This window comes from Eumetopias jubatus, unplaced genomic scaffold, assembly GCF_037043125.1.
Source record: "Eumetopias jubatus isolate StellerSeaLion01/CBP00866 unplaced genomic scaffold, mEumJub1_p1.0 scaffold_9, whole genome shotgun sequence".
NCBI lineage: Eukaryota > Metazoa > Chordata > Mammalia > Carnivora > Otariidae > Eumetopias > Eumetopias jubatus.
Genome location: NW_028274815.1, coordinates 135,496,272 through 135,524,242, shown reverse-complemented (window position 1 = coordinate 135,524,242; position 27,971 = coordinate 135,496,272). Strand labels below are relative to the sequence as shown.

General features: G+C 45.5%; 1 protein-coding gene across 4 annotated transcripts; it reads right to left on the bottom strand.

Moving 5' to 3' along the window:
- Window positions 1-326: 326 nt before the first annotated feature.
- On the bottom strand, window positions 327-23,797 carry RAE1 (ribonucleic acid export 1). Of its 4 annotated transcripts, XM_028089167.2 has the most exons (13): window positions 23,605-23,797; window positions 22,901-23,144; window positions 20,871-20,967; window positions 20,204-20,308; window positions 17,872-17,964; window positions 13,176-13,262; window positions 12,121-12,207; window positions 11,934-12,005; window positions 10,955-11,062; window positions 7,812-7,918; window positions 7,655-7,730; window positions 6,891-7,085; window positions 327-1,350 (listed from the first exon to the last, which is right to left on the bottom strand). In XM_028089167.2, the coding sequence occupies exons 3-13, from the start codon at window positions 20,958-20,960 to the stop codon at window positions 1,018-1,020; spliced, it is 1,353 nt and encodes a 450-aa protein (XP_027944968.1). In that variant the 5' UTR covers window positions 20,961-20,967; window positions 22,901-23,144; window positions 23,605-23,797; the 3' UTR covers window positions 327-1,017. The 4 variants fall into 4 exon arrangements, with proteins under 4 accessions (XP_027944968.1, XP_027944967.1, XP_087882938.1 ...); XM_028089166.2 differs by lacking the exon at window positions 22,901-23,144; XM_028089169.2 differs by lacking the exons at window positions 327-1,350; window positions 22,901-23,144 and adding an exon at window positions 3,298-3,761.
- Window positions 23,798-27,971: the final 4,174 nt, after the last annotated feature.

The window sequence follows — 27,971 nt, the reverse complement described above, 5'->3', positions numbered from 1 at the left end:
AGAAATCACATGCTCAAGGTCCCAGAGCAGGGATTTGGAGGCAGGCAGTCCATGTTCTTAACTATGTATGGTGTTATATGGGTATTTCAAACGTCCCCTTATAGCCAAGAGACAGTCCTTCTCCCATTTGGGGGAAAGTGCAAGGAAACGGTCATTGACTGGTACTCATGGCAGTACTACCGGTCCCCAACCAAGTAAGGCGTAACAGGGAGAAAAATCCCAGTCCAGAACACGATTAACATCTGTAACACATATACACGTAGACACATACATACACACGTAATGGCAGCATGTTGAGCAAAACAGTGCTTACCATCACAGTGAGCTCGTGAACGTATAAAATATATTTTAATGTAGTCTTGCAGCTCCATTAAAAACATGCTAGTAGCAAACTAGTCATTTCACAACCTACGAGATCACGATTTAATCTGGAAAATGCAGACTTCCGTGTTCCTAATGTGTTTGGTCATTTGTCACAAAGCCCCTCCTTCAAAGGAAAAATCACATTTTGGTTGAATGAAAAAAAATAAAATTTCCCCAAGTCACTCCAAAAATGGCAGAGAGGTTCTACCAAGCAGCCTAGAACATACCGAATAATGTCCCGTTAACAGAATTTTCTAGTGAGGTATTTTGTCCCTCGAAGAGGACGTTAGGTGGTATGTTTTAACTTCCATTGTATTATTTCATGGCTTTTTATGGTCTTACTTTGTGTAAATTTTTATGGTTATTTTCTAACTTTGGGCAAAAGATAATAGTTTTCCACGTATGTCATTTTTTTCTTTAAATTTATGGCAGTGACTAATTTTGTGGGGGCAACTGTGTTTTTTAGAAGTGGATCGACTTAAAGAAAAATAAGGAAATCATGGTGAAACTGGTGACCAGATGAACGTGCTTAGGAAGCTGCATGGGAACCAGCCCAGAAACACACCAGGCATCTGAGCAGCTTCTCACTCGGCAGAATCCTGTTTCTCAGGAAGGGCGAGGACGCATAGTCCTAAGGTGGCTGTTCACCCTGTTCTACCAAATCCCACCTAAGCATCTTCGTGTCCAGGCCCAGGACAGACGAAGCCGCCCCTCACACGGGTCAGGCGGGCAGAGTTCAGTAGGCCCCCTTGATGGCAGAGGACTCTGGAGAAGCTCGCAGACAAGCACACAAAGCACCGCGTTTCCAGGCCATTTCAGTGTCTGTCTCGAAGAACACGGGGTGAGACCAAACGTGGCAGCAACAGAGGTGGGCCTTCCTGCACATGACTCCCACCTGCTCTGACCTGTCTCCTTTCCTGTGAGTTCTCGCCGCCAGGCTGTGTCCACAGTTACTGCCAAGTGTGGTGTCACGAGCAGAGCAGAGGCCTAGGAAAACCAAATGGAGACATCACACGAGAGCAACCTCTTAATTTTAGAATCTGGTTGGTAGATTTGTGTTCACTGCGAAGCTGTTCCCACTCAACATGTTTGGGAATTTTCATGATAAAATGTTGGAGAACGTAAGTGAACAAGACAACCTGTCTTCTCCATTAGGCTTACACATCCCTCTTCCCATGAAAGCAGGACCTCTGGGTGTAAATCTTTTTTAAGCTTTTATCTGAGAGAGCGAGCAAGCGAGCACGCGCACAGAGGGAGAGTGAAAGGGAGAAGCAGACTTCCCGTGAGCAGAGGCCAATGCGGAACTCGATCCCAGGATCCTGAGATTGTGACCTGAGCCGAAGGCAGACCCTTAACCGACTGAGCCACCCAGGCGCCCCTTGGGTGTCCATCTTTAATGGCACAGTGACTTGTCATTAAAGCCATCAAGATTACACTTGTATCTTGCTCAACTAGAAGATGCGAGCAAATTTATGAGCACCGTATAGTATGGGTACCTGCAGGGGTGACGTTTAAGATGGGGAGCTCCTCAAAGACTCCATATCCTTTTAGGAAACATGAAAACAAATATCTTAAGAAGTTCAGTGATTTCAACAAATATTTCCTGGTTCATCACTAGTAAACCCATAGCAGGCCTTTATGCTCTAGGTTCTGGGCAGGTGGAGAAATGAGCCCCGGACCCATCTGCCAGGGTTCACATCCCCATGGGCACCAAGGAGCTCCCTTACTCCTGGTTTCCGGCACCCCAACATGGGTAACTTTGGTAAATGGACTAAGGCAAATGTTTTAAGTTAGCCAATGGCACAAACTACCTATCCCCTTGGTAATGTGGCGAGGCCCAGGCTTGGAAAAGAACACTCTACAAAGCTCCTGGTTTAGACTCATGATTTCCAGGTCCTTTTCAACCATCGCCAGTCACAAGCTTATAAAGAGAATTATGAAATTACAGCTAAAGCAACGCTCATAAATGTTGCCTACCTGTCAGCAAAGCCGGCTACTGGGGTAACTGAGCTTGACTCTCAGCACAGCGGTCCTACCTGCCCCCTCTTCCCACACGCACAGGGCTGATTCATGAAAAGTGAGGTGGAAATAATTAACTTGAAAATTCCGGCTTTTTTTTTTAACCAGTACACCTGCCTTTCTCTCTCAAAAAATAACATTTTTCATGCAAAAAGACAGCGCTGAAGAGTTAACAGGTCTGATCTTACTTGTGATCTACCAAAGAATTTTTTAAACCATTGAGTGCCAGCAATCTCTTCCAGTAGAAAATTTTATTTTCATTGCTTTTCATGAGTAGGCAAACATAACTTACAATACTGTCAAAGCCAGATTTCCAAACTCAGCAAGTTAGTTTACATACCAGCCCCAAACAGTAAAGCATAAGCAGCATTTGGGATCACAGAGTAAAAACACAACAGACTCAAAAGTCAAATGTTAAGCTGAATTTCATTTCGGATACTTACCAATCAAGAATTTTAAATGATGAGAAACAAAAAAAAAAATGAATTACCAGCACCGGGGCACAACTGAAGCGCACCTGTGGCGCGGGGGGCTCGGGTCCTGACCTGAAGGCCACACAAACATCACCCACTTGGGCTTGCGCACAAAGGCTTGCCCCTCAGCGCACGGAACAAGCCCCATTCCGGCCACCGGGACCTCTGCCGGGCAGAGCCAAACACCACTGGGGAGGTTAGAGACGAACAAAGGAACAAGAGAAACACCCATCCAGCCTCTGCCGGCCTGCACTTGAAGCTGCCCTAGACACTCCACGCGGCAGTCGCAGCTCAGGATCCCCTTTCTCCTAAGGGGCAAGACTGCTGCATGTCCCCAAGGGTGGCTCCAATTACAAATCAAAACCCTGGATGCTGCGCGACAGGATGGCCGCTTCAGAGCTTAGGGGGCAGGCAAGGGGAGAGACACACAAAGGGAGCTTAGTAGGGAATCTTCAAAATATTTTATTACAAAATACAGTACAGTGTTCACAGAATGTTTCCCAACGTTCTCGAATACGTACATGGCTGAATGAAGCACTGCAAAATACCTGGCAGTTGCCCACAGGAATCTAACTTCTAGAATCTATTTCAAACCCCGTGAGTCACAGAAGAAATCTGTTAACAGGCAGTGGAATGGAGAGAAGGACAGTCACCGTGGCCGACGGGGTTCCTGACTGCTGATCAAGGACACTGTTTTCTCCGGGGCTTGGAATCCACATCCAGGGCTGAAAACCTACCAAACACTGGGACCCAAATCCATACAAAGACGAGGCAGAGTGGAGAGGAAACAGCTCTGGACAACCCAGAAGTCTCCGGCCACTACTTCTTATTCCTGGGTTTTAGCTCTTCGGCTGCATTACGCAGGAAAATGTAATTTTTCTTTTGGGGATTATAAAATTCATGTCCCTAAAGGGGGGGGAAACACACAACAACAATCTTATCATTAAAAAGCAAAAATTAGCATTTTGTGAGCACTTTGTATATGCCAAGTCCTGTGCTACATACATGAAACATAATGTATCTGGGGGAACAAAACAGGTTTATGGGGGGAAAGAAAAATCAAATGTTAAACAAATTTAAACTTTGGTTTCAGAGGAAAGGTTAAGGACTTGGTGGAAATTTGTCTTCGGTGTCCCACTTAAAGGAATGATCTTCTACATATTTTTCAGTGCTAAGCCTCTTTAACCCACTACCACCTCAATGCCAAGGTGACCGCCCACAGGAGCAAGGCCTCCAGGGAGGGCAGTGGAGGACTGGCTCAGACCTGAGGTTTCACAGAAGAGGAGACATCTGCTCTATGACTTCCTGGGGCCGGGGGCAAGGGCCAGGATGAGCCGGCCCACAAAGACCCAGAGAGAAGTGCAAGTACGTGTGGTGGTCAGCCAGTCTGCCTGTGGGCAGGCGGAAGGGGAGCCTGGAAATCAGGACCAGGATGGACTATGAAGGACTGTGAAGGGTAGACTGAGGCCGCTGAACATTATCCCCCAGAAAAAGGCACAGCAGCCAGAAGCTGTAAGTGGTTCACAGTGCCAGGACAGCGGAGGGGGTGGTGGGCAAGGCTGAAGTGGGCACCTCGGGTGACCCCAAGACCTGGAACAGGGAGATGGGGAGGGCCTCCGGCTGCACTCTGCCTCCTCTACCACAGCGATGTGTTTTAGTCTCATCCCTTGACAGACATGCCCAGATGGTTCTAGAAGTTGAGCTTAACGGTGACCAGAAGTTCCCATCATAATATACGAAGTACAGCTTTTCTGGACAGTTGCATTCGGGCAGCAAGCTCAGAACATTAATCCTATGTGATCACGATTTCATTCTGGAGAAAACTGTCCTTAAACTAAGAACAGTGTGAACTTCCCAAAGCAACTCTTTTTACATTAAAAGAGTGTAATTTAAGTAACTCCTAGTGTAAGTTGACATTAATTGTTCAGATGAATTCATCTTGAGCAGCATTCACAGCAATGAGCTTTCTCACTTCTTTCAGTTCACTTCTAATTTTTCAATGCCTGCAACACACGGCTCCCTGAGCGTGACCCAGGGGAGGGGGGCGCAGAGGTGCAGCCTGAGGCAGCCGCAGGCAGAGTACGTGGACCAGGGGAGCCCCTTTGAAGAGCCCATGGAGAAACCGAGGCCCTGGGCCACAGCCGGCTCCAGCCCCGGCTCTGCAGAACCAGAAAAGACACCCTTTGCAAAAAACTGCGTGTGGCTGCCACCGGTGGATGGATACACACGTGGCACACTGGTACCACGGACCACCCGGCCACGGAACGCAATGGGCGAGGGATCCACTCAACGCTGGGGGCGAACGCCACGATCCTTACAATGGGTGAAAGAAGCCAGGCCAAAAAGACATAAAATTCTAGAAAACGCAAGCTCGTCTATGACAGAAAGCAGATTGAGGGTCCTGGGTGGGGGGCTGGGGTGTGTGTGTGTGTGTGTGTCAGTAATACATATAGAAACTTCTGGGGGAAATAAAACTGTTATCTTAAAACAAGGTTATCTGGACTGTGGTGATGGTTTCACGGGTACATACAGATACTGAAAGTGACCACCGTGCATGACTACTGCACCCCCAGGATACCTCAGTAAAGCGGCTTCAAGAAACACAGCACAGCTGCCCGGTCCGCATCAGCACACACCTGGTGAGACAGGGCTCAGGTGTGGAGGCCGGGTGGGCAGGGGGACCGCAGGTAAAGCCACCAGAGACTGGGGACTGCCCAGATCTTCTGAGAAAGAGAATCAAAGGTGACACTGAGACCCCCAAGTGAACGGACAGTGACTGACTCCAAGGAGGGACCCAGGAGAGGCAGTGAGCCTGGAGGATAGAGGACGCACAGGCAAGAGTTACAGGACTTTTGTCTCCTAAGTGAAGGCACTCCGGGCATGCTGTGCATTCATGCTGCTGGGATGGGGATACTGGAAGAGAAGTGGAGTGCAAGCTCAGGAACCAAGTCAGAAACTGAAGGGTCGGTCACTGGTGTGCGGTGGGAGAACCCCAAGGAGAACCAGTCAGGCTAGAGCTGACGGGGAGGGGCGGCATCCAGCAGGCAGCCAAAGGAATGGAAGCTAGTGGGTGTTAACCCCACTATGCATTGATCAGTTGAGGAAAACAAGGTTTCTCAGCTAGCTTTGGCGTGGCCGAAAGCTTCAGTGTGTGCTTACAGACGGAGGACCAGGAGCCGGGGGGGGCAGGGAGAGAAGGTGCTCGCAGAAGGAGAGAGAACGGAGGGGTGTGAGGGAGTCTGGGGCATGTCTGGGGTGGGAGGCAGGTGGAAGGAAATGGGCCAGGGCAGACAGGCATGCGTGCAGATGAAGGGGAAAGAAACTGAGGAGGGCAAAGCCTTTCTGGGTGAGGCCGGCGACCTCACCAGTCAGGAAGCTGGGCAGCAAGGGCAGAGCAGGGAAAAGTCTGAAAGGCTGCTGTGGAGAGGGGGCTGGGGGGTGGCATGAGAAAAATGAACAAACGATCCAGGACAACCAGCAGCTGAGAAGCAAACACGTGGGCTGGCCGAGAAACATCAGCTGTTAGCTAGCAGCCTGGAGGCCCAATCCCGCGGTCTGCTCCCCTTACCACCATGCTGGGATGCCTCAAAAATGCAGCCACAACCCTGTCAGCCCCTAACTCCCTTCCCCAGATAATAAACAAAGCAGCAATGCCTCCAGTGAAAGCCCCATGCCCTGGCCCTGCTGCCCCTCCAGCCGCCCTCACTGTGTCCCCTCACACTCTGGCAACCACCCCGGGCCTCACTGAAGGACTTACAGCCTCCTAGAGTGACGGCCTCTCTCTACTTCTGACCTCACAATGACCAGACCCTTCCCAGGGGCACGTTCACAGGGAAAGGCTCTACAGGTATGACTTCGGCCGAATCCCCACACCTTTTGAGGGCACTTGTGCTATTTCCCTTTGCAGTGACAGGATGGTGACCTGCCAAGGTCACCAGCAAGACCCGAGCAGAGTCACAACTCAAGCCCAGGCCTTCTGAGTCCAGAGCCTGGCACCGCTCCCTCAGTTTCCACAGCAGGCCTGGGAATGCTCACCTTTGACCAGTCGTAGCTGGAAGCATACGCAAATATGTTTCCATTGTGATTGAAGCAGCAAGCCGATATCGGCTGATCTAACTGTTCTGAAGTTTTTAGTTTCGTTCTGGCATCTTTGTCCCAAAAGCTGAATCTACCATCAGATCCCACAGTGGCAAGAGTGCCATGGACAGGATGGAATGCGATCCCGTTTACCTGTAAGGATTAACAGGCACGATGAGAAGCAGTGGAAAAGGGAGGAGGAATTGGGCTTGTACCAGGATGTGCCTCCGGCTTCACTTGGAAAACAAAAAGCGCAGACTGCCGCTTCACGAGTGCCGGCTGCCCGCCGATCTCGGGAGAAACTAGCCGCGCTTCTGTGATCAACTGCCAGCCCAGAACCTAATCGCATCTCTTGTTACGAACACAAGTCAGCAGAAGTTCACGAGTACGTAGCCAGGGATGCCAAGGAGTGGACCTCAGGAAAGTGCCTTTTTCTTTTTCAGCAATCAGCCATTTCTCAGTTTCAACTAAGCATGTGAGCGGTTGGGCAGCACTCAGAAGGAGGGGGAAGGCCCCAAGAGCCGTCCACTTGCAATCAGCAGCAGCGGAGAGCAAACATGGTCAATGTGGCACAAAAACAGACAACCAGGACCTATAGTGTAATCCATCAATCTCTGCCCATAAACATGCACAACGAGAGTGAGCCCCATAATGACTCAGCCACCCACCCCCAAGTCTAGTTTCTAGATGCATTCTTAAGGTTAAAGTTTCTAAAAACGTACCGCGTAGATGTCCTGAGGGGCTGAAGTATTGGTTCCGTTCGAGCGGTGACATTTGAAGGTAAAGTTGTCTTTGGCGCTGAAAAGCAAAAGCTCAACTGAATTTTCCTTTCTGAAAAAGTCTCAAGTGAAAATGTGCAAGCAAATGGAGCCCACTTACGGATTTGGGGGGTTGATGTAGTGAATAGCAACCCTCCCCTCGATGCTTCCCAGGGCGAAACCAGTCGGCTTGTTCTGTTTGTCTTTAAAAATAGCCACACATCGATGCTATGGTTTCAAAGAAAATAGTATGTTATCCCAAAGTAAAATACAAGATTTCATAACTAAATGAAGGTAAATAACGTTCACCTCATTTTGGGGTTTCACCAAAACCAGAAACATATTATACAAACATGGTAAATTATTTCTAGTCCTCCACCAAGCGTTATTTTCTACCTCTATTCAGCCATGCAACTTTACGAACTAACTGCGGACCACATGCTTGTGTCTGGGGCTGCTCTTCCTTTAGCCCCGGAAGGGCCTGCTGTCCTTCCAGCGGTGCACACGCCCCCCGAACCCCGCCCGTTCCTATTCTGGCGCTGGCCCCCGATCCACAGCTCACCACTAACCAAGTGGGCACCCTGCAGCAACTCACCCAATGTTTCTGCACCTCTGCTTCCCCAAATGGAGAAGGGAAATAGCATCTGCCCAGAGATCACAGGGGAAACAAAGATCACGTGGGAGAGTGGACGTGACCAGCGCTTTTTTTTTGGTGACCAGCGCTTTCTAAACTGCGACCACACGATGCAGAAGCAACACGCTGCACCTGATCTAACACCGGTTCTGGGGACCCAAAGGAGGGTCTCCTGGACTCTACAGAAGATCCCACAGAAGAGCCCATGACCCAGCCGCCTGGGCAGAGGAGGAGAAGCCAGGGCCTGGGTCCTGACTCCCTCCTTCCCGTCGTGACAACCTGGCCTACTCCAGAGGACCACCCACCCTACCCAAACTGAGGTTCTATCTTCCGTGAGGAGTTCAGAAGACATGGGGGCAGGATCAGAGCCTCTGGATGAAGCCACAGAAAATGAAGGTAAAGAGCAGTTTCTGTTATTATAACACCTGCTAGAGCACACAAATTTCCTAAGTAAAAGGAAAAAGATATGCTAGTTCTATTTCCTTATCATTTGCCTTTTTTTGAACAAGCAGCTCATTACTTTTCTGAGTGGGAAAAAAATTAATGAAAAGAGGCAAAAGCCTGTAAGTTAGCAGGAACCATGACTATGCCTCCCATGCTCGGCACAGAGACCAGCAACTGCACACCTCTGGGGGGCACCATTTATAAGAACACAACCACACAGTGGTCCTATGCAAAGGCTGAGGGCCTGCCTCAGCAAATTAAAGACGAGGGTGTATGGCACAGGTAGCAGGAAATGAAGCCAGTTAGACTAGGTTTTGTCAAGGAATTTGGGATTTATCCAAAAGGAAATGAGGAGTCAGTGCTGCGTTTTTAAGGAGAGGTGTGGCAAAGTCAGATGTGCTATTGTAAGAGCCCCCGACCCATGCATGGAGAGTGGATCAAAGGAGGGACAAGATCTAAGCTCTTACAGTCAAAAAAGGAGACTTGGATTAGATGTGGTAGGAGAGAAGGAGCAAAATGAACAGATTCCAAAACACCTGCAGGGCAGAAGGGAACCTGGAAATCGGTGAGACAGGAGAAACGGAGAGGGAGCAGATCAAGGGTGACTTCCAGATTTCCAGCTTAGACAAGAGCAGGTGGAGGTCCCATCTCGAGATACAGAGCACATGGGGAGGAGGTGACTGAGGGTGGTAGGCAGGAGCAGGTTAAGGTTGTTTATTCACTCAGCAAACATCTGCAGAAACCTTCTATGCATTAGACCTGGCTCTAGGAGCTGAGGACGAGGTGGCAACAAAGAGAAATCTCTGCTCCGTGTGAATTTACATTCTAGTGGACAACATGAAACAGAATACGTAAAACATGTATGCGTAGATCTTTAAGGTATATACGTACACCCCCAGTTTTGGGGAAAACAGCCAGTGAGAAGCCTGAAGAGAGCTAACACCTAAAGATCTTCAGAAAGTGGTCCCAGGTTTGGTGTGAGATACTGGTGGGCTGAAATGCTGGGAGACACGCAAAGGAGCTGTCAGACTGTGGGTGTCCCTTCTAGAGAATCCCAGAGGCGACGTCTGTTAGGGATCTGAGTCCCCAGACCACAAGGTATACTTAACTGACAGCAAGGACAGGAGATGAGGTTCTGCTTCAGTAGAGAAGGGAGTGGGCAAGGGCAGAGGCCTGGGGAGCCCCAACATGCAGCAAGAACCAGCAAGGAAGACGAAGTAGCCACTGGAGAGGCATGGGGTAAAAGGTAGGCATTAGAGAGGCCAGGGGCAGGGTGTTTTAAGAACATGTCAGAACATGAACGCTGCTCTATGAGCTAAATGAGGGCCGGTCAGCATCCCCAGAAATTATGGATGAGGAAGCCACTGGTGGCCAAGCTAAAAACAGTTTCGGTGGAGTAATGGGGGCAGAAGCCTCAACGGAGTCAGGTGAGAAATGAGTGGGAGGTAAGGAAACTAAGAAAACTCATGTGAGATGCTTAACTGCAAAGGAAAAGGGGTCCAGGTGGTATCGGAGGATGTGGGGCAAGAGTTTGCTTTCTAGGATGAATGAGACTGGAGCACGTATCCGTGCTAGGGGTGCCAATAGAGGGGGCCAAGTGTCCAGATATCCCTGGAGGATGAGGGGGTCAACCATGGAGCCCCACCACAAAACCAGCCTTCACAGAGCACAGAGCTCACCTAACTGGCAGGAGAAAGGCAGGGAAAGATGCAGGCGCAGGCAGACTTCTAGATTCCCCAGGAAGAAGCTAAGAAGCTCCCCACCACTACATTCTCTGAGCAGGAGCCAAGCTGATCTGCTGAGACAAAGGCTCGAGGAGGGAGAGCCTAGGAGTTAGAAGAGATGAAGAAAATCTAAGAGTCCGTGGCAGGTGGGAGACTGCATGGAAAAGCCTAGTGTTGTGTGGGCCCAATGAAGGCAGAGCTGAGGCTGGGTGCCAGGACCCGACGGAGCCCATCCACGGAGGTACACAACTGTATACAGCAGCGTCCAGCCATCCAGGGGCACCTCTGGAGACAACAGAGAAGTTGGGCTCCTCCAGGGATGGGCAGTATCTACTCACAAAATACATGTGCTTGTACCCTTAAATTCACCCCTTTAAAAATACTTCTGGGTGTCTAAAAGTACAACTGTATTCCACACGTGATACATATGAAGTACACACTTCCTAATCTTACATGACTCACCTGGTGTTTCAGTGGAGATTCTATCCTCCTGAATTCAGAAGGTTGATTCTCTAACTGGTAGACAATCAGTCCTCTCTCTGCAGTTGCCACCACGGCCATAGGGTAGATCTAGGGAACGGAGGGAAGCAGAGACATGATTAAAATGAAGGAATGTGTTTTTTTAAATACCAAAATACTAGATCCATGTTTTTAGACTCACAAAAATAAGTCTGAATTTTTTTTAAGTTTAAAAAAATCCAATGATATCACATTTTTCATGAAAATCTAGGGAAAAAATTACTTGAAAGTAGAACATCCATTCTTAAAAGATTCACTTTTTAAAACTATAAACTATAGGATTTTTTTTTAAATACTGAAGAATAGAGAAGTGAAAATCACCTACACCACCCTTTCAAATGCTAACTGCTAATTAATATCATGCTATGTTTTCCTCTAGGGCTTCTCCGAGCATCATGCATGCTTATGTATATATGTATTTATGTTCCTACATAAGTTATGTCCTTCACTCAAGGCGTGTATTCCAAGAATACTAGCTGTTGCTGTACAATATTCCCTCAAACGAGTTCATTTAACCTCACTGGTCTTGTTGGCTTACAGGCCACATCCAAGCTTTCATTACATTATACAGAACAAAGACCATCTGTGTCTTTTTTTTCTCATGATAAATTCCTAAAAGTGGAATTACTGGCCATTAGCACAAAACTGGAAGACTTATAACCAAATGGACAGAGAAAGTTCTTGTTTCTCTTCCACTCAGTCCCCAAAGATCCAACACCACACCACACAGTTATTGCCCACCTTCCTACAGCCACAACAGATGTTATATACTGATGGCATGTGGCCATTTGAACTATATCCTCTGTGTATTTATTATTCAAGTTACAGGGGTTTTTAGATTACCCTCTAATTGCAGTATGTAGTAAGGTAAGAAATTTGTATTCCCCTTAAAAGGATATACATTAAGTTAGAAATTCCTCACCACATCGGCACAGTAACACCTCTCAGGGAGCTGCAACACCATCATAGGATTTGATGATCGTGTATCCCAAAACTAAAAGCAAAAAAAAAAAGCCAGTAAGCGACCATGCAGGGCAATCGTCCAAACAACGTAAGAATTAATGTCACTCCTGGTCAGGCCGTGCAGTCCCCTCACTGGTATAGCATACCTTCAAAGTCTTATCCCAACTCCCGGTCATCACACAGCTGTAGTTTGGTGCTTTGATCCAATGTATGGTTTTCACAGGAGCATCATGCTTGCAAGAAGACAAAATCAAAACAGATCAAGATAAACGTTAACTATGTGTAAGCAGCTTCAGTTCCGGAAACTCAAAAGAGAAGGCACAAATTTAAATACTGAGGTCATACCAAACAAACACCAAAGGATATCCAAGCCCTTCCCAATGACCGTGACATTTAATTTAATCTAAGAACATCTATCTACTTTCCATCCTGACAAACATTAATTTTATTTTACCCATAATGAGAGTCAAAGTAAGCCTCTCCCTAGGGAGATATTCAGAAATAACTAGTAGGGAACTCTACAGTTTCATTTTATTGACTAAGGTGATGTGAATGAAGAGATCAAAGAGATGCTTCTGGCACACAGTCACACATACTGTGAGCTCAGAGTAGGTAATGCTTTTCTGAAAATGGTTTTGGGTCAAAGGGCTCCCTTCCCAACCAGGTCAGACCTTTTGGTTCTCACGTCTTTGAGCTTCATTACTTCTGCCCTTCATGCCTGCTGTTCCTAGTAAAAGCTCCAGGAGCACATGCAAATTCTCCTCTTACTCACTGCTTTGTCTCTACCCCTACCAGCAGTGCCTGGCACAGAGCAGGCATTCAGTAAATACTCGTCAAATGAACCAGTGTCCAAATGCAGTTGGTAAAAGGCAAGCCACACATGGCTGTCAGAATGTCAAACACATGAATGCTGAGGCCCACTTGTAACATCTGCCTTTTATAGGCTCTAATATCACTAATTCCTTAGGACACCATCCTTACCTACACACATACAGAAGACCCATGACAGACCATCTGTGAAACACCAGTAGGAATAAGAATGGTTATTACCCTGGTGTTACTCTAATACTAAAGAGGTTTCTGGAATGCGTAAGTCTAACTGATCTGGTAGGTCAACTGCATTTTTTCTATACTAGAGAATTAGAATTTAAAAGTCATCACAACCCCAGGCACCAGCCTTTCTGTACGCAGCGTTTATTACCTGTGCAATCTGTATTGCTTGATTACTGTTGAGGTCCCACATTTTGGCAGTTTTATCACATGATGCTGTAAATACTTTGCTCCCATCCTAAAAGAAAATCAAGAAAATCTGTCATTCTAAAAAAAGATATATATAATTTTTATCTGTATGTTAGGTTGATCATATTGAGGCAGGTTTTGTTTTGCAATTTTTATTTTTCTAATTATTGGGGAGCCAGTGTATTATAAACTCACTGTCATATACGAAACACATTTTTTGCTGTTTCTTTATTACTGATTTATTTTCCTAAGAGATACCAAATAAACAGGATAAAAATTCAAACGTGAAGTTATACAGGGAAAATGAAGTCTCCCGCCCCTGACTCTCTCCTTTCTCATGGGCCACTACTACCTTCCACAAGTAGTTTTTGCAAATCCTGCATCCATATGTAGTAGGGGCCACTTACACGTATCCTTCTTCTTCTGGTTAATTTCAAGCCTTTTTTTTTTTTTAAAGATTTTATTTATTTATTTGAGAGAGAGAGAGAATGAGAGATAGAAAGCACGAGAGGGAAGAGGGTCAGAGGGAGAAGCAGACTCCCCGCTGAGCAGGGAGCCCGATGCGGGACTCGATCCCGGGACTCCAGGATCATGACCCGAGTCGAAGGCAGTCGCTCAACCAACCGAGCCACCCAGGCGCCCTCAAGCCTTTTTTTTTTAAAGATTTTTATTTATCTGACAGAGCACGAGCGAGCTTACACAAGCAAGAAGAGCAGCAGGCAGAGGGAGGGATGAGGGAGAAGCAGGCTCTCCACAGAGGAGACCAACTCGAGGCTCGACCCCAGGACCCCAGGACCCCAGGACCGTGACCCAAGCCAAAGGCAGACACTTAACCAACTGAGCCACATAGGTGCCCCAATTTCAAGTCTTTTTTGATCAATTTCAAGCCTTCACAAAAGTCGCAAGAATAAAACAATGAACACCCATAAACCGTTCACCCAGAAGCACCAATGGTAAACATTTTGCCACATTTAGTGCATCGTTCTCTTTATGTACGCACACATGCATCTATTACCATTATACATTTGTTCAGCTATGTATCCGACAGCATTCTGAAGTGCACACCATAAAACTACACTAATTTTCAATAATCATTGGTCCTATGAAAACTACAGAACAGCTTAACAAATTAGCAATCATTGTGTAGTAGTTTTAAAAATATTCAAATATAGCACTCAAATTAAGTCATATATAAAAAAACAATAATTTTTAGGAAGAGAAAAAACTAAATGGAAAGTCTAGACCAGTGGTTAGCAAATTTCTTCTTAAAGGGCCATTTATTTAGTGAATAAACTCCTTAACTGTCATAATAGCTTGAAAGCAGCCATACACGTTATGTAAATGAATGTGGCTGTGTGCCAATAAAACTTTATTTACAAAAATAGGCAATGGGCCATTTCTGGCCCATGGGCCATAGTCTGCTGACCAACGACCTAGATTATCTCATTTCTGGTTCCAAAGCTCAAAGATTCACTGCCATCCTTCCTTAGCAAAAATTTCTTCCCATATAAAGTCACCAGTTCTCCAACTGAAAGAAAAGATAAAACCTGCTTCTCTATCAGCGAAGTTATAAGGGTAACTCCATAAATCTTTAGAAACATACCCACATATGTCATGGGCTACCCTGAGACTGAGCGACACACTGGCCTCTCAACCTCATTATAAAATGCCCATCCTACAGCTGTAATCAGCATCACGGAGCAGCAGGTCAGATCCCATTGGGCATACAGATACGGAGGCTAACCTAGCAAAAAGCCAGGGCAGAGAAACAGTATTTGCAAGTGCTCTCCAGCCAGCTGCTCCCTGCCCTGCTATGGCCACACAGCGAACCATGTGTTCCTACAGCACTGAAGAATCATCGTCACCAAGTTTGGGTTTTATGCCTCCAAGGCAACTCTGGTGCTTTTGCGCTTCTGTGGTGGTGTATGTGTACCTTCCTCTCCCAAACGCTCTTCCCACCTTCCACACTAGCCCATTCCCCTTCCTGTAAGCCTCCGAGGGAGGCCGTCAAGCACATGGGTTCTGGAGCCAGGAAGGTCTGGGTCTGGGCCTCGACTCAGCCATTCACTATGTTGCCTCAGACAAGTCTGTCAACTAACCCCGTGCTAGCCACTTTATGTAGATGCAGTTTAGCTGCCACAAAGTTCTACCATCTGCAATTCTGTCTGTCCTGACAGACCGGGAGTTCCATGAATATGGTATTTGCCCATCTTGCCTACTTCCCCTTTCCACTATATCCCCAGGGCTTTAGCATACTAGAGGAGCCTGATAATTATTTGCTTAATTAAATATCATCTGTTGTAATTATTATTACCTTCATGTTACAAATGAGGAAACAAACACAGACAGATTAAGTAACCTGCCAAAGTCAAAATGCTGAAGAGTTAGAGCCCAAATTTGAACTAGAGCTGGATGATACAATGCTCAAAAAGCTACAGGCACAGGGTTCATTTCTCTTTCAAGATTCAGTTCAACTTGTCTCCTCAGTGAGGACTTCACGGCACCCCTCCCAAAATTTATAGCTTTCTGTGTTCCCTACAAGCCAGCACCAGGACACCCTGACCCTCTCAGAGCTCGGCTCACTGTATTAGAACTCTTCATTACCGTGTTTGAGTCTTCCATTAGATGACACACAACTTGCAGAAAGGAAATAAGCTGTCTTTGTTTTTTGTAAATGCCAACAGCCACTCAGTAACATGTGGGCAACAGAATTCCTGTATCAGTTAATTCTACTTCTTATCCTACTTTATAAGAAACTTTACATTCTGATCTGTTACCCATTTGTAAAAAAAAAGACAGGCAAAATAAATTAGAAAGATTTTCAACTTACTCAAGTTGCTGCTTTTCCACATGTAAACTAAAAATAAGTTGTATCTGCAATTACTTTTCAAATTATTTTCACAAGTCTATTATTATCTCATAATAATCCAAATCACATATGTCAAGAAAACATTGTTCAGATGACAAAAATGCTCAGAGAAGCCTATCATAGCTAATGATGAAAACGGGATCAATTCTGTCTCCTAAACCATCTCACAATATTTATAAATTTCTTAGCTATAAAACCAAGTAAGATCACATAAATGAATGGTGTAATTTGAAAATGACAACATAAAATAAAAGTCGTTTGGCAATTTCTCACAAAGTTAAACATATACTTAACATACAACACAGCAATCCCACTACTAGATATTAACCCCAGAGAAATGAAAACTTTTGTTCACAGAAAACCCAGCACACAATTGTTTACAGCGGCATTATTTGTAATGACCACAATGGGAAACAATCCAAATGTGCTCCTACTGAACAAACGGTGACACACCCACACAACGGGACACCGCTCAGCAAGAAGGACAACTACTGACTGACGTAACGACCTGCATGGGTCTCAGGTGCATTCTGCTGAGTGAAAGCAGCCAGACTCCAAGATGACACGGTACAGGACTATTCACGTGGCATTCTGGGACGGGCACAACCACAGGGACAGAAAACACATTGGTGGTTTCCAGCAGCGAGAAACTGAGGAACATGTGACTGAGGGGCAGGAGGGAACCTGGGGCTGTACTGTTCTGTACCCTGACCACAACTCCACGCATTTCTCTAAACTGACAAAATTATACACTAAAAAGTTTCAATTTTATTGTCTACAATTCATCACTAATGAATCTGACTAAAAATTACATAGAAGGCCTGAGAGGGGCCTGGAGGCTTAGCTTCCTCAGCATGGAGGTACATCTGTCTGCACCTGTCACTCGGGCCCCCGTTTTCTTGCCTCTGCTGGGCTCAGCTGCTGGGCAGCAGTGGCAGAAGGGAGAGAAAGGCTGAGCTGTCCACTTGCACTGGCTCCTCCTTTACAAAGGGGATGGGCCCCTTTACAGCTGCAGCTCTTGCTGTGGTTCACCAGTTACCTTCCCTTCCAGTGCACCTTTGGGAAGGGTCCCTTCGATACATCCTTCCCTATCAAAAGCTCACAGCCAAATAAACTTGAACATATTTGTTTACACTACTGATGCTCAGGATCTGGGAGGGAAAAGAATTCCAAAAACCCCGAAAACTTCAAATACCTATTAATAGAAAAGGATTGTTTTTTTCTCTAGGATTTATCTTCTGGGTTACTAAATTTCTAATTTTAAAATGACATAAAAATTCATGGCATAAAGGCAAGAAGGGCTTCCAGAAATAATTCAACTGTTTGCTTAAGGTAACATGTCAATAGGGTGCCTGGGTCACTCAGTCGTTAAGCGTCTGCCTTCAGCTCAGGTCATGATCCCAAGGTCCTGGGATCGAGTCCCACATCAGGCTCCCTGCTCGGCGGGAAGCCTGCTTCTCCCTCTCCCACTCTCCCTGCTTATGTTCCCTCTCTCGCTGTCTCTCTCTCTCTGTTAAAAAATAAATTAAAAAAAATCTTAAAAAAAAAAGGTAACATGTCAACAAAATGAACTTTTTATGCAAGAAAAACTCAAACTGAAGCTAACATTAAATGACTACATTAGGAAGGTCAATAAATTATTGTACTGATGCTCACTTAGAATTCCAACAATGTGTATACATACATGCTATTTGTGGCTCACGTTATATAAAAGTAGAAATTATATAAATACTCTAGGTAACACATGATTTTATGTTGTAGGAAACATGAAAAATGGAATGAAACTTACATCACTCCAGCAGACATCTAACACAGGCCCCGTGTGCATCTGCTGGGCTTTTGGAATAGTCTGTCCACTATCTTGAACTTCCCAGCAGCGAACCTACGGTAATATGACAAATTAAGGCAAACATAGCAACTTCTGATGTTTTACATGCATTTAATACCCAATAACTAATGGGATGCAACTTAAATATACACAAACTTCTCATATAAACCTAATTATCTAACTTTAAGAAAAAAGCAATTGAGGGCCGCCTGGGTGGCGCAGCCGGTCAGGCGTCCGACTCATGGTTTCGGCTCAGGTCATGATCTCAGGGTTGTGGGATGGAGCCCTGTGTTGGGCTCCGTGCTCATCTCAGAGTCTGCTTGAGATCTCTCCCTCTGCCCCTCCTGCTTGTGCTCCCTCTCTAAATAAACAAACAAACGTTAAAAAAAAAAAAAAAGCAACTGAAAAGTCTATTCAAGTAGCTATTTCCCTATTCCTATTTCCAAGCCATCAAAATATACAAATTCTTTTGCTTACACCTAAAACTGCGGATAAATTTCTCATCACATCTGAGATACATTTGTCATCTAAAGTACAATGTTATCCATCACCATCCAGACAACCAAGACCACAGGGGAAACTTACCTTTCTTCTCTGAATATTCTGGTTTTTTACATCATTTTCCCCCTGATTACAAATGTAATGCATTTTACTTGAGAGATTTTGTAAATATGACAAGAAAATAAAAAATCCCCTTACTCCCACCACACTATAGTTAATAGTTCGTTGTGCTTTCAGTGTTTCTATGCACACATATTTTCTTCAAAAAGCTAGATTATAGAGTACCTTCACTCTTTTAACTGAAGCTTTTCTCCCTTGCATTATTAACTGCCATTAAGCATTCTTCTAACATTTTTCGGCAGTGAATCATGTGAAGTCTTTCCAGAAACTACATGTAGAAACCAAACCTGCTCAACCATGACTACCTTCCTCCTCCTCCTGTTCTCTCCCCAACCCCCTGCTACCCCCCACTGTTGCATAAAAATCTTTTCCAAAACTTTTAAATGGTTTTCCAGCACACAAACATACCATAAAATACATTGTTATTACAATTTTCAAAACTTCCACTAGCATGAAGACTTTTTAAAATGAGACTGGGACAGCTGGGTGGCTCAGTCCGTAAAGCATCTACCTTCGGCTCAGGTCATGATCCCCTTCGGATCAAGTCCTGCACCGAGCTCCTCGCTCAGCAGAGCAGGGACCCTGCTTCTCCCTCTGCCTGTCCCTCCCCCTGCTTGTGCGCTCTGAGAAATAAATAGTGTCTTTTAAATAAAATAAAAATACAATACAATACAATGAGGCAGTATCAGGTAATGGCTAGGAGTACAGATCTGGGGTCACGCTGCTGCAGCAGCATCCCGGCTGCTGCTTCCTTAGATGCGGGACGTGGGCCAGTTATTCTACATCTCTAACTTTCATAACCTGCGTCAGAAGATGGAGAGGACAGTAGGATAACTGCGTTAGCTGTTAAGGGATTAATTCAGTTATGCACGTAAAGTACATTACTGGAGATCTTCCCCAAGCCCCAGAAGGGAACCACTGAGATGCAGGAGTATAAACTTAAGGATTTCTGATAAATACTGCCAATTAGCCTTCAGAAGAGCTGTATCAATTTATATATCCACCAGCGGTACATGAAAGGTCTCAAGCTTTTTTTTTTTTTTTTTGCTGGGATCAAGTGTTATTTTTTTAAACTTCTCCTTTTGTTAACTTGACAGAGTCTCCATCACAGAAGTTTGAATTTATCTGCTTATGAGTGTGGCTGAATGGTTCAAATTCACACTAACGGGCCACCTGCACTCCTTGTGCGAAGTGCCTCTTCACATCCTTCGCTTATTTTTCTACCAGAGTTTTTATCTTTCCTTTTGTGCACTATGATTTCTTGTCTTTCTTTTTGTACACAACAGATTATATATAATGTCTATGCGGGATGTGTGCTATATTTGAAGTTGAAAAAAGTTTAACATTTGCCTTAAGACATTTTCAGGATACCTATAAGTTTATGTACACTACCATGGATAAGTCATTCTCAATGATACTACAATTGATTTGGGAATCCATGTCAAGTTACTGAACTAGAGTAGGAATTTTTGAGTGGTATGATCACGCTTTTTTAACAAAAAACAGTGTAACAAGTGATGTCTGCCCTACTCAGAAGGGTCACACCTACTGATTTCTTTAAAAAGGTCATCTCTGCTTCATTTACTTGGGGAAGAATGAAGCCAAATGGAAAGCTAACCTCGCCCATACAAAGAGATAAGACTTCTAGAACATGCACAAAAGGAGCACTTACGTCGTTAGCCCACGATCCTGCAATAAGAAAGTTGCCGGGCAAGGTTGGTGGGCTAAAAGATAGACAACCAATGCTGTCATCAGGAGAGGATGTTACTTCAATATCCTGGGGGGCGAGGGGGAAAGTCAATGTTACAGCATACGAATCATCAATTTCTTTCAAAATTGTTTTCTTTCTCACTGAACACTCATAGTGGACTTTCCTTGTGCTAAGAACTAAATGAACCGGACCTCTCTTTGATCCAAAAAAGGAGTTATAAAGGAGCTAGTGGAAGAGCTAGCACTGCTGGGACCTGAAGCAGCACTCTCAATGAAATGCCCAGGATGATGTTTTCCACGTGATAGCCCACCAGTTCACTCTGGCCCCAAATTACTCGATCAGAGCCACTGCCTGCCCCCACCCCGTGGAAATTCTAATTCAACAGTTGTGGGCTGGGCCCTGGGAATCCACAATTTTAACAAGCACCTCGGTGACTTAAGTGAAGAAAGTCAGGGGGCACAGGACACTAGCACAGGGGACACCATTTCTGTGCTCCAAGTTTGAGAAAGTGGGCTAGACAAAAGTTTCAGAGCCTTTGCCCCAAAGGAGGCTCCCAAGCTATGTGGGTCTCACTGTGGGAACCCTGGACTGTAATTTCCTCAACCTCCCGTGAAGCTTCATGCGGTACCTTCATGGGGTTGTGGTTATCTGTGCTTGTGCTGCCAAACATGCTGGTCCCGCTAGTTCCAAAACCCGAGGTGGTTCCAAACAGACTCATTCTGGCCCTAAAAAATAATGGAAAACGTTAAGGACAGGTCCTGTCTTCAGTAATCAATATCCCTGAGAGCTAATATAAAGCTAATTAAGTCACAGAAGGGAAAAATGACTTGATGCTAGGTTTCTCTTTAGAAATCTAAATACGGATAATCAGGGCGCCCGGGTGGCTCAGTCAGTCAAGAGCGTCTGCCTTCAGCTCAGGTCATGATCCCAGGGTCCTGGAATTGAATTCTGAATCGGGCTCTCTGCTCAGCGGGGAGCCTGCTTCTCTCTCTGCCTGCAGCTCTGCCTACTTGTGCTCTCCCTCTTACTATCTCTGTCAAATAAGTAAATAAAATTTTTTTTCTTTTTAAGATTTTATTTATTCATTTGAGACACAGAGATACATAGAGATAGAGAGAGAGAGAGAGAGAGAGAGAGAGAGGGAGCGAGCGCATGAGCAGGGGGAGAGGCAGAGAGAGAGGGAGAAGGAGGCTCCAGGCTGAGCAGAGAGCCCTACGTGGGGCTCAATCCCAGGACCCTGGGATCATGACCTGAGCCAAAGGCAGACGTTTAACCATCTGAGCTACCCAGGCGCCCCATAAAGTCTTAAAAAAAAATGTATTAAGTGCTTTTTAAATATGAAATCTTTTAGAACAGTTTTTGATTTATAGAAAATTGTAAAGACAGAGTTCCTATACCCCCTACATCCAGTTTCCTTATTTCCTTCTTCTATTTGTCACCATTAGTAAACCAGTACATTAACAGCAAAGTACTTTTCAGTCACTAGCTAGAAAATAAATTCACCCCTTTCTTACATAATTTGAGACACTGAGCTTTGCACCAGGAATACAACAGTAAACCAGCAGAAGGCCCCACTCTTCCAGGTCACCACTCAGTGAGAATCTACTTTCCTCTTACTAATTTCTACACTCTGGCTTAGGTGCGTATCTCTCCATGAAGTTCCTAAGAAAAGCAATTAGTCCTGGCAAAGAGTCAGCAATTTCTCTGTAGAACGAGTTTTAAAAAAAGTAATCCACTTGGTGTAACTGAGTATCAAAAGGTCTAGTATTAGGTTCTGAACAACACAGAATGGGGAAATTACTAGAGATTTTGGAAGGGCATTTGGGATCCCCAACTTCATGAAAATGAGTGGGATATCTGGTCAAAGCAACAGCTCTGAGCACGTTAATATCTCAGAAGCAACTTTGTGAGAGGAAGTGGTGTGTGCCAACTACCTGTGCCTCAAATCTTAGAAGTGCACTTGAAACACCAGTTAACTGCATGAGCGAACAGAGGAATAACAAAGCTTCTGCAATCACTAGCTACGGGGCTTTACGCAGGTTATTTAGCCTTGATTGTCTCATCCACAAAAAGAAATTCACTAACATCCAGTTCACGGAATCATGAAAACCAAGTGAGGTCGCATGCCCGGTGCCTGAAAATTCTTTCTTCTGTTCCTTCCCTCTCTTCGGCTTTCAAGTTGGGAGAGAACATTTCTGGCATTTGGGATGAACTTAGGGAAGGAGCAAGGGTCATTCAAGTATTAGCCTCTGTGAAGCACACGTTATACAGGGCATGGGGAACCGTCAAGAAGTTCAGAGGACAGGTGTACTCTTCCAAATAATCTCCGTGCCTCTTCGGCTCTGGGGGCATCCTTTCCACCTGTGAACACAGCAAGCTCAGCCCTGCCCTGCAGCATTTCTACTATCTGTTCCTTCAGCCTGAGATGATCCGCCCTCTCCCAAGCCTCCAGCTGTCTTGGTCTGAATCTTCAGATCCCAATTCCCCAAAGCTGTCTCCTGAGAATGTTGGGGGATGGGGGTGGTGACGGAAATGTTCTCAAACTGCACTGGGGGTGATGTGTGCACAACTGTATTCAACTTCCCAAACTCATCAAAAGGCCCACTTTAAATGGGTGATAGCAGGTAAGCTGTACTTCAATAAAGCTGTTAGACCTACCTTTTCCAAAAAGGTCACCTCCTGAGAGGCTCCACTGCCGTCCTGATTTAACATATGCAACCTCGGATAACACCACCCTGTTTTCTTCGTAGCACCTGTCACGATCTAGTATTGTGTGCCATCAACCTCTTCCCCAGGAAAATGTCAGCTCCAAGAACAGAGGGCGGTCTGGACTCCTCTAAGAAACACCCGGCGCTCGGCAGGGAGCCAGGGCCAAGGCGGCTGCTATTTAACAGACACTTGCCTGGGGGGGGCAACGCGTTTGTGTGTTTACAGTAAATACTTGGCAGAGGAGGACAGAAACAAAGGAACAGACAAGTTTCAGAGACGAGCGCAACGAAGAAAGGTTAACGCGGGAGAGACCGAAAGGAACGGATGCCCTTCTGTAGAAGAAGGGTCAGGGAAGGCTTCTCCGAGGAGGTGGGAGCATGTGTCTGATAAGCCAAACTGTTAACAGAGAAGGGCGGAGACGACAGACGCTGCCATCAACTCTGTGACCCTTCCTGGTGCCTCAGTTTCCCCGAAAGAAGGACGAGGGGGTTAGACCCGGGGAGACCCCAGAGTCCCTCCCAGGGGCCAGTAACGAAGCTCGCTAACTGGCCGGCTCGCGCCCAGGGGCATCGCTGCCTGGCGCACTCCGCCGGGGGGCCGGGCATCGGAGGCGTCATGGCGGCGGGCAGCGAGGGAGGCGGCACGGGGCCTACCTGAGAGTCACGCCGCGACAGGGAGCCGGTGGCGCGCAGCGGGAAGGACTTGGGAGCCTGCGAACCCGCTCGGGCGCGGAGGTGGCAAAGGCGAGCCGCGGCGCCCAGAAACCCCAAGGGCCGAAATACCCTCACGCCGGTGGAGGAAACGGCCCAAATTACCGTGGACCCACCGCGCAGGCGCCTCGGAGCCACTTCCTGTGTCGCCAGGAAGGCAGGGAAGGAAGAAAAAGGCTCCCCCCTCCCCAGGAGACGAAGGCACATGCGCAGAAGCACCATTGACGCCAAGAAGGAGTCCCCGTGCCAGCAATTTGCGGATTGGTCGAAAGTTGGGGTGGCCGCCTGCATGTTGCCAAGCGACCGTTTTGATAAATTCGCAGCCCAGCTGATGGAGGGTCGTTAGTATTTTCTCTTGAGAATTAAAAGTCTAGCATATTTCTGATTCCCGCCAACCCAAGTCCAAAGCCATTCTCGGAGAAGCCGATGGAACGATGCCTCCTCGGTCGGCGGTGAGGTCCGCCAGCCTGGGTCCCGGCCCTTGACCTCGTGTTTGCCGATTGGGGCGTCGTAAGCCATCCCGGGTTTCCCGCCATAAAATTGGCACAGTGATGCCCGACTTCGAGGGGAGTCCTTAGGTTCAAGTGAAGCCACATACGTGAAAGACTTTTTGCTAAGTGTAAGGTTCCATAAGAATGCGAAGGGGCTGTTATGACGCGCGCGCGCGTGCCAACTCCAAATATTTCAGCTGGTGGCTGAATTTCTGAAGGAAAAAAAAGGCAGGGATCTGCTGAGGTTGTGGGACAGACGCTGAATCTTCTCCTTTGCTAGTCAGTGTGGTCTGCGAACCCGGAGTCTTGATACCTGCAGGGAGCTTTCAGACCCACAGGACCTTGTTATAAAACGCAGATTCAGGAGGTCCAGGGGGGCCTGAGAACCCACATTTCTAGCAGATTCCCAGCTGAGCTTGCCGCGCCACGCACGGCAGCAGCTGAGCACCAAGAATCTAGATGAGGTATTTGGGATCATTTGGGGGAACTTTTGTAAAGCCCTGCTGCCTGGGCCTCACAGAGATTTCTGATTTAGTTAGTCTGCGGTGGGACAGAGGGAATTAATCTTTTTTCATAAGCTCCCCCAAGTGATTCTAAGATGCAGGCAAGCTTGAGAACCTCTAGATCATGATAATAATAATAGCTCTCTTGAGCACTAGATGGTCCAACTCCTGTAATTTCCAGAGCAGCCCTATGAGGTAGGTACTGTAATCTCCATTTTATAGAAAGGAAAGCGCGACGGAGAGAGAGAGAACATACTTGTCAGACATCACACAGCTGTTAAACGGCAGAGCCAGAGAGGTCTGTTGGGTACCTAACTCCACCAGCATCATCTTGGAATCCTCTCTTGACAAGTACTCCTTCCTCAATGACGCCTTTCCTCATTCTTTCCTAGATGGATCATCTCATACCATCTCTTCTTTAACCTCTCAGAGCCCCTCAGTGCTTATCATATTCTGTCTCATAAAACAGTGCAAATATTTGCCTTGTCTAGCTTCCTAGATTTTAAACGTTATGCCGTACTCCCGTGCATGATGGTAGAGGGGATATCTCTTGTCAGTTGCCATGTTAAATAGTCATCTATTTTATAGTAATCCTTTTTAGAAATAACTCTTGAGAATTAGAATTCTAGATGGTTCCCAAATAGCTACTAATGTTAGGTTTTCATCTGCATCAAAGATAGGTAGCAAAGCCAAAACACAGTGCATTTTGCTCTCCCATTTCCTTTTCCCAAATAAATGAAAATTATTTTAAGGAAGTTTCCATCATAAACTGGAAATGAATGTAATTATCTAAACTGAATGTATCTGCAATCCCCTTTCAAATTTCTTTTCAAAAAATTTTTATTTTCAAATTTTAATGACTACTGTTGATTTTTCATTCTTTCCATTTTGCAGCACTGAGCACAGTGTCTTACACATATATGCTGCTAAATCAGTATTTGTTGAATTATATTTTCCATGCCTGAGGAATATTCCAGAAACCTCTATTATGATACAGATTCTCATATAGTACTGGTTATTCAGCATACTTTAAAAGAATCTTTCTGCCATCTAGGGACAAATAACTGATGAGCTCCTTTTGCATATACCATCAGGGGAAGAAGAGCAGCAGAATGCGCACCCAAATGTAACAACAGCTAACACCCCTTGACTTTTTCTGAACAGAGTTACTCAAACACTTTACATGAATTATCTCATTTAATCCTCACAATGACTCTATGGGGGCATTATTATTGTTGTTATTTCCATCTTACAGTTGACAAAATCAAGGCCAGGTTGTAACCTGTCCCAGTCACAGAGGCAGTGAGTAGAAGGGGAACTGGGATGCAAGCCGCCTGGCCCCACAATCTGACTCCACACCTCCCCAGATGGCAGACTGCAGCAAGTCACCTCACTTCTTCCCTCTAGAAACAAGAAGGGGACTCAAAATGATCTGTATGCGTGGGTAGAATTATTGAGCCATAAAGTACAGGAAAAAATTCTCAAAAAAATAATTAAAATTAAATTTCAGTTATGGCTATCATTCGCATTGGCGAACACTTCTGCAATTTTTACCCAAGGCAATATTTACATTCCATTTCTAGGTGAATACAAACTAAATATGCTTGTAAGCTTAGTATCAATTCCTTTTCACTTAAAGTGATTTTTAATTTTGAAACTTTAATTAAAAAATTCTTTTTTTTAAAAAGACTTTATTTGAGAGGAAGAGAGAGCATGAGCTGGGGGAGGGACAGAGGCAGAGGGAGAAGCAGGATCCCCACTGGGCAGGGAGCCCAATGTGGGACTCGATCCCAGGACGCCGGGCCCATGACCTGAGCCGAAGGCAGACACTTAACCGACTGAGCCACCCAGGCGCCCTAATTAAAAAGCTCTAATATGTTAAGTTTTTATAAAGAGCATGGTTGCCAAGAAGCAAACACGAAGTGTAGCTTTACAAGGACTTGGAGGCATCCAAAGCTGATGATACAGAATGGATTTTTTCTTTTTTTTTTTTTTTAAAGATTTTATGTATTTATTTGAGAGAGAGAGAGAATGAGAGAGAACACAAGAGGGAAGAGGGTCAGAGGGAGAAGCAGACTCCCCGCCGAGCAGGGAGCCCGATGTGGGACTCGATCCCAGGACTCCAGGATCATGACCTGAACCGTAGGCAGTCGCTTAACCAACTGAGCCACCCAGGCGCCCCCAGAATGGATTTTTTCTAGTAGTACTCAGTCTCACACAGGAATTCTCATGGTTTTACCCAACTTCTTTTGCCATGTCTCAGACTCTTCTACCCCATTCCTTAGAACAATGACTTGAAAATATTTTAAAGAAATATCCACCCAGGAGAGCCTGGGTGGCTCAATCAGTTAAGTGTCCGACTCTGGATTTCTGCTCAAGCCTGGGGGTCCTGGGATCAAGCCCCATGTCGAGCTGCACACTCAGCAGAGAGCCTGCTTCAGGATTCCCTCTCTCCCTCTGCCCCTACCTCTGCTCTCTCTCTCTCTAAATAAATAAATAAATAATTCTAAAAAAAAAAAGTGGAAGAAAAAGAAATACCCCCCAAAATAGCAGGAGGATCTGAGAGAACAATAGAGCTTCTGCCAGCAGAGGGAGCCTTTGGCTTGTGTTTGCAGGATTGTTTCCTTGGGGATATAGACTTTCAAAGGTGAACCCAAGTCCAAACAGAAGTAATATTTCTCAATACTTGCTACAAAAACACTCCGCAGCAAATATTTTTTAGTGCACATGTGTATGTGGTTTAGCTTTGACAGCGTCCGTTCTTAGCATCCGTTCTTTTCAGCACCAGTAAGCAGATACCTCTGTCAAAAAGTTCAACCATGATGCTCCAGTTAAAGGAAGTCATAGATGAAATCCTGTTATGTTTTTGCCTATTTTGTAGAAACTGCAATATGTGTTTTTTTCTCCATGAAATCATGACTTCTCAAATCACTTAGCACCATCAATGATGACAGTTAAATTTCCCAGAAACCTGGGGATATTACAAGAGCTTTTATTTTATGAGGGTGATTATGAGCTCTTAAGGAAAAAAAATAAGATTCTCTGAACATCTTTTTGTTGCATCAGGTTTTATTCACTTTCATTACAAACAATTCCAATACCATTGTTCTTTCTTAATTAAAATTATGAAAATATTAAAAATAAACCCAGTAGATGATGGTAGAGGGGATATCTGTTGTCAGTTGCCATGTTAAATAGTCATCTATTTTACAGTAATCCTTTTTAGAAATAACTCTTGAGAATTAGAATTCTAGATGGTTCCCAATAGCTACTAATGTTAGGTTTTCATCTGCATCAAAGATAGGTAGCAAAGCCA

Bases quoted from the DNA above. Each gene is read 5' to 3' on its own strand.
- RAE1 (XM_028089167.2), bottom strand. From the start codon at position 20,960: ATGAGTCTGTTTGGAACCACCTCGGGTTTTGGAACTAGCGGGACCAGC. The intron at 12,208-13,175 runs GTAATAAACGCT...TCTTCTTGCAAG, and splicing joins AAGCAATACAGATTGCACAG to CATGATGCTCCTGTGAAAAC. The intron at 7,919-10,954 runs GTGAGTCATGTA...TTGAAACCATAG, and splicing joins AATCTCCACTGAAACACCAG to CATCGATGTGTGGCTATTTT.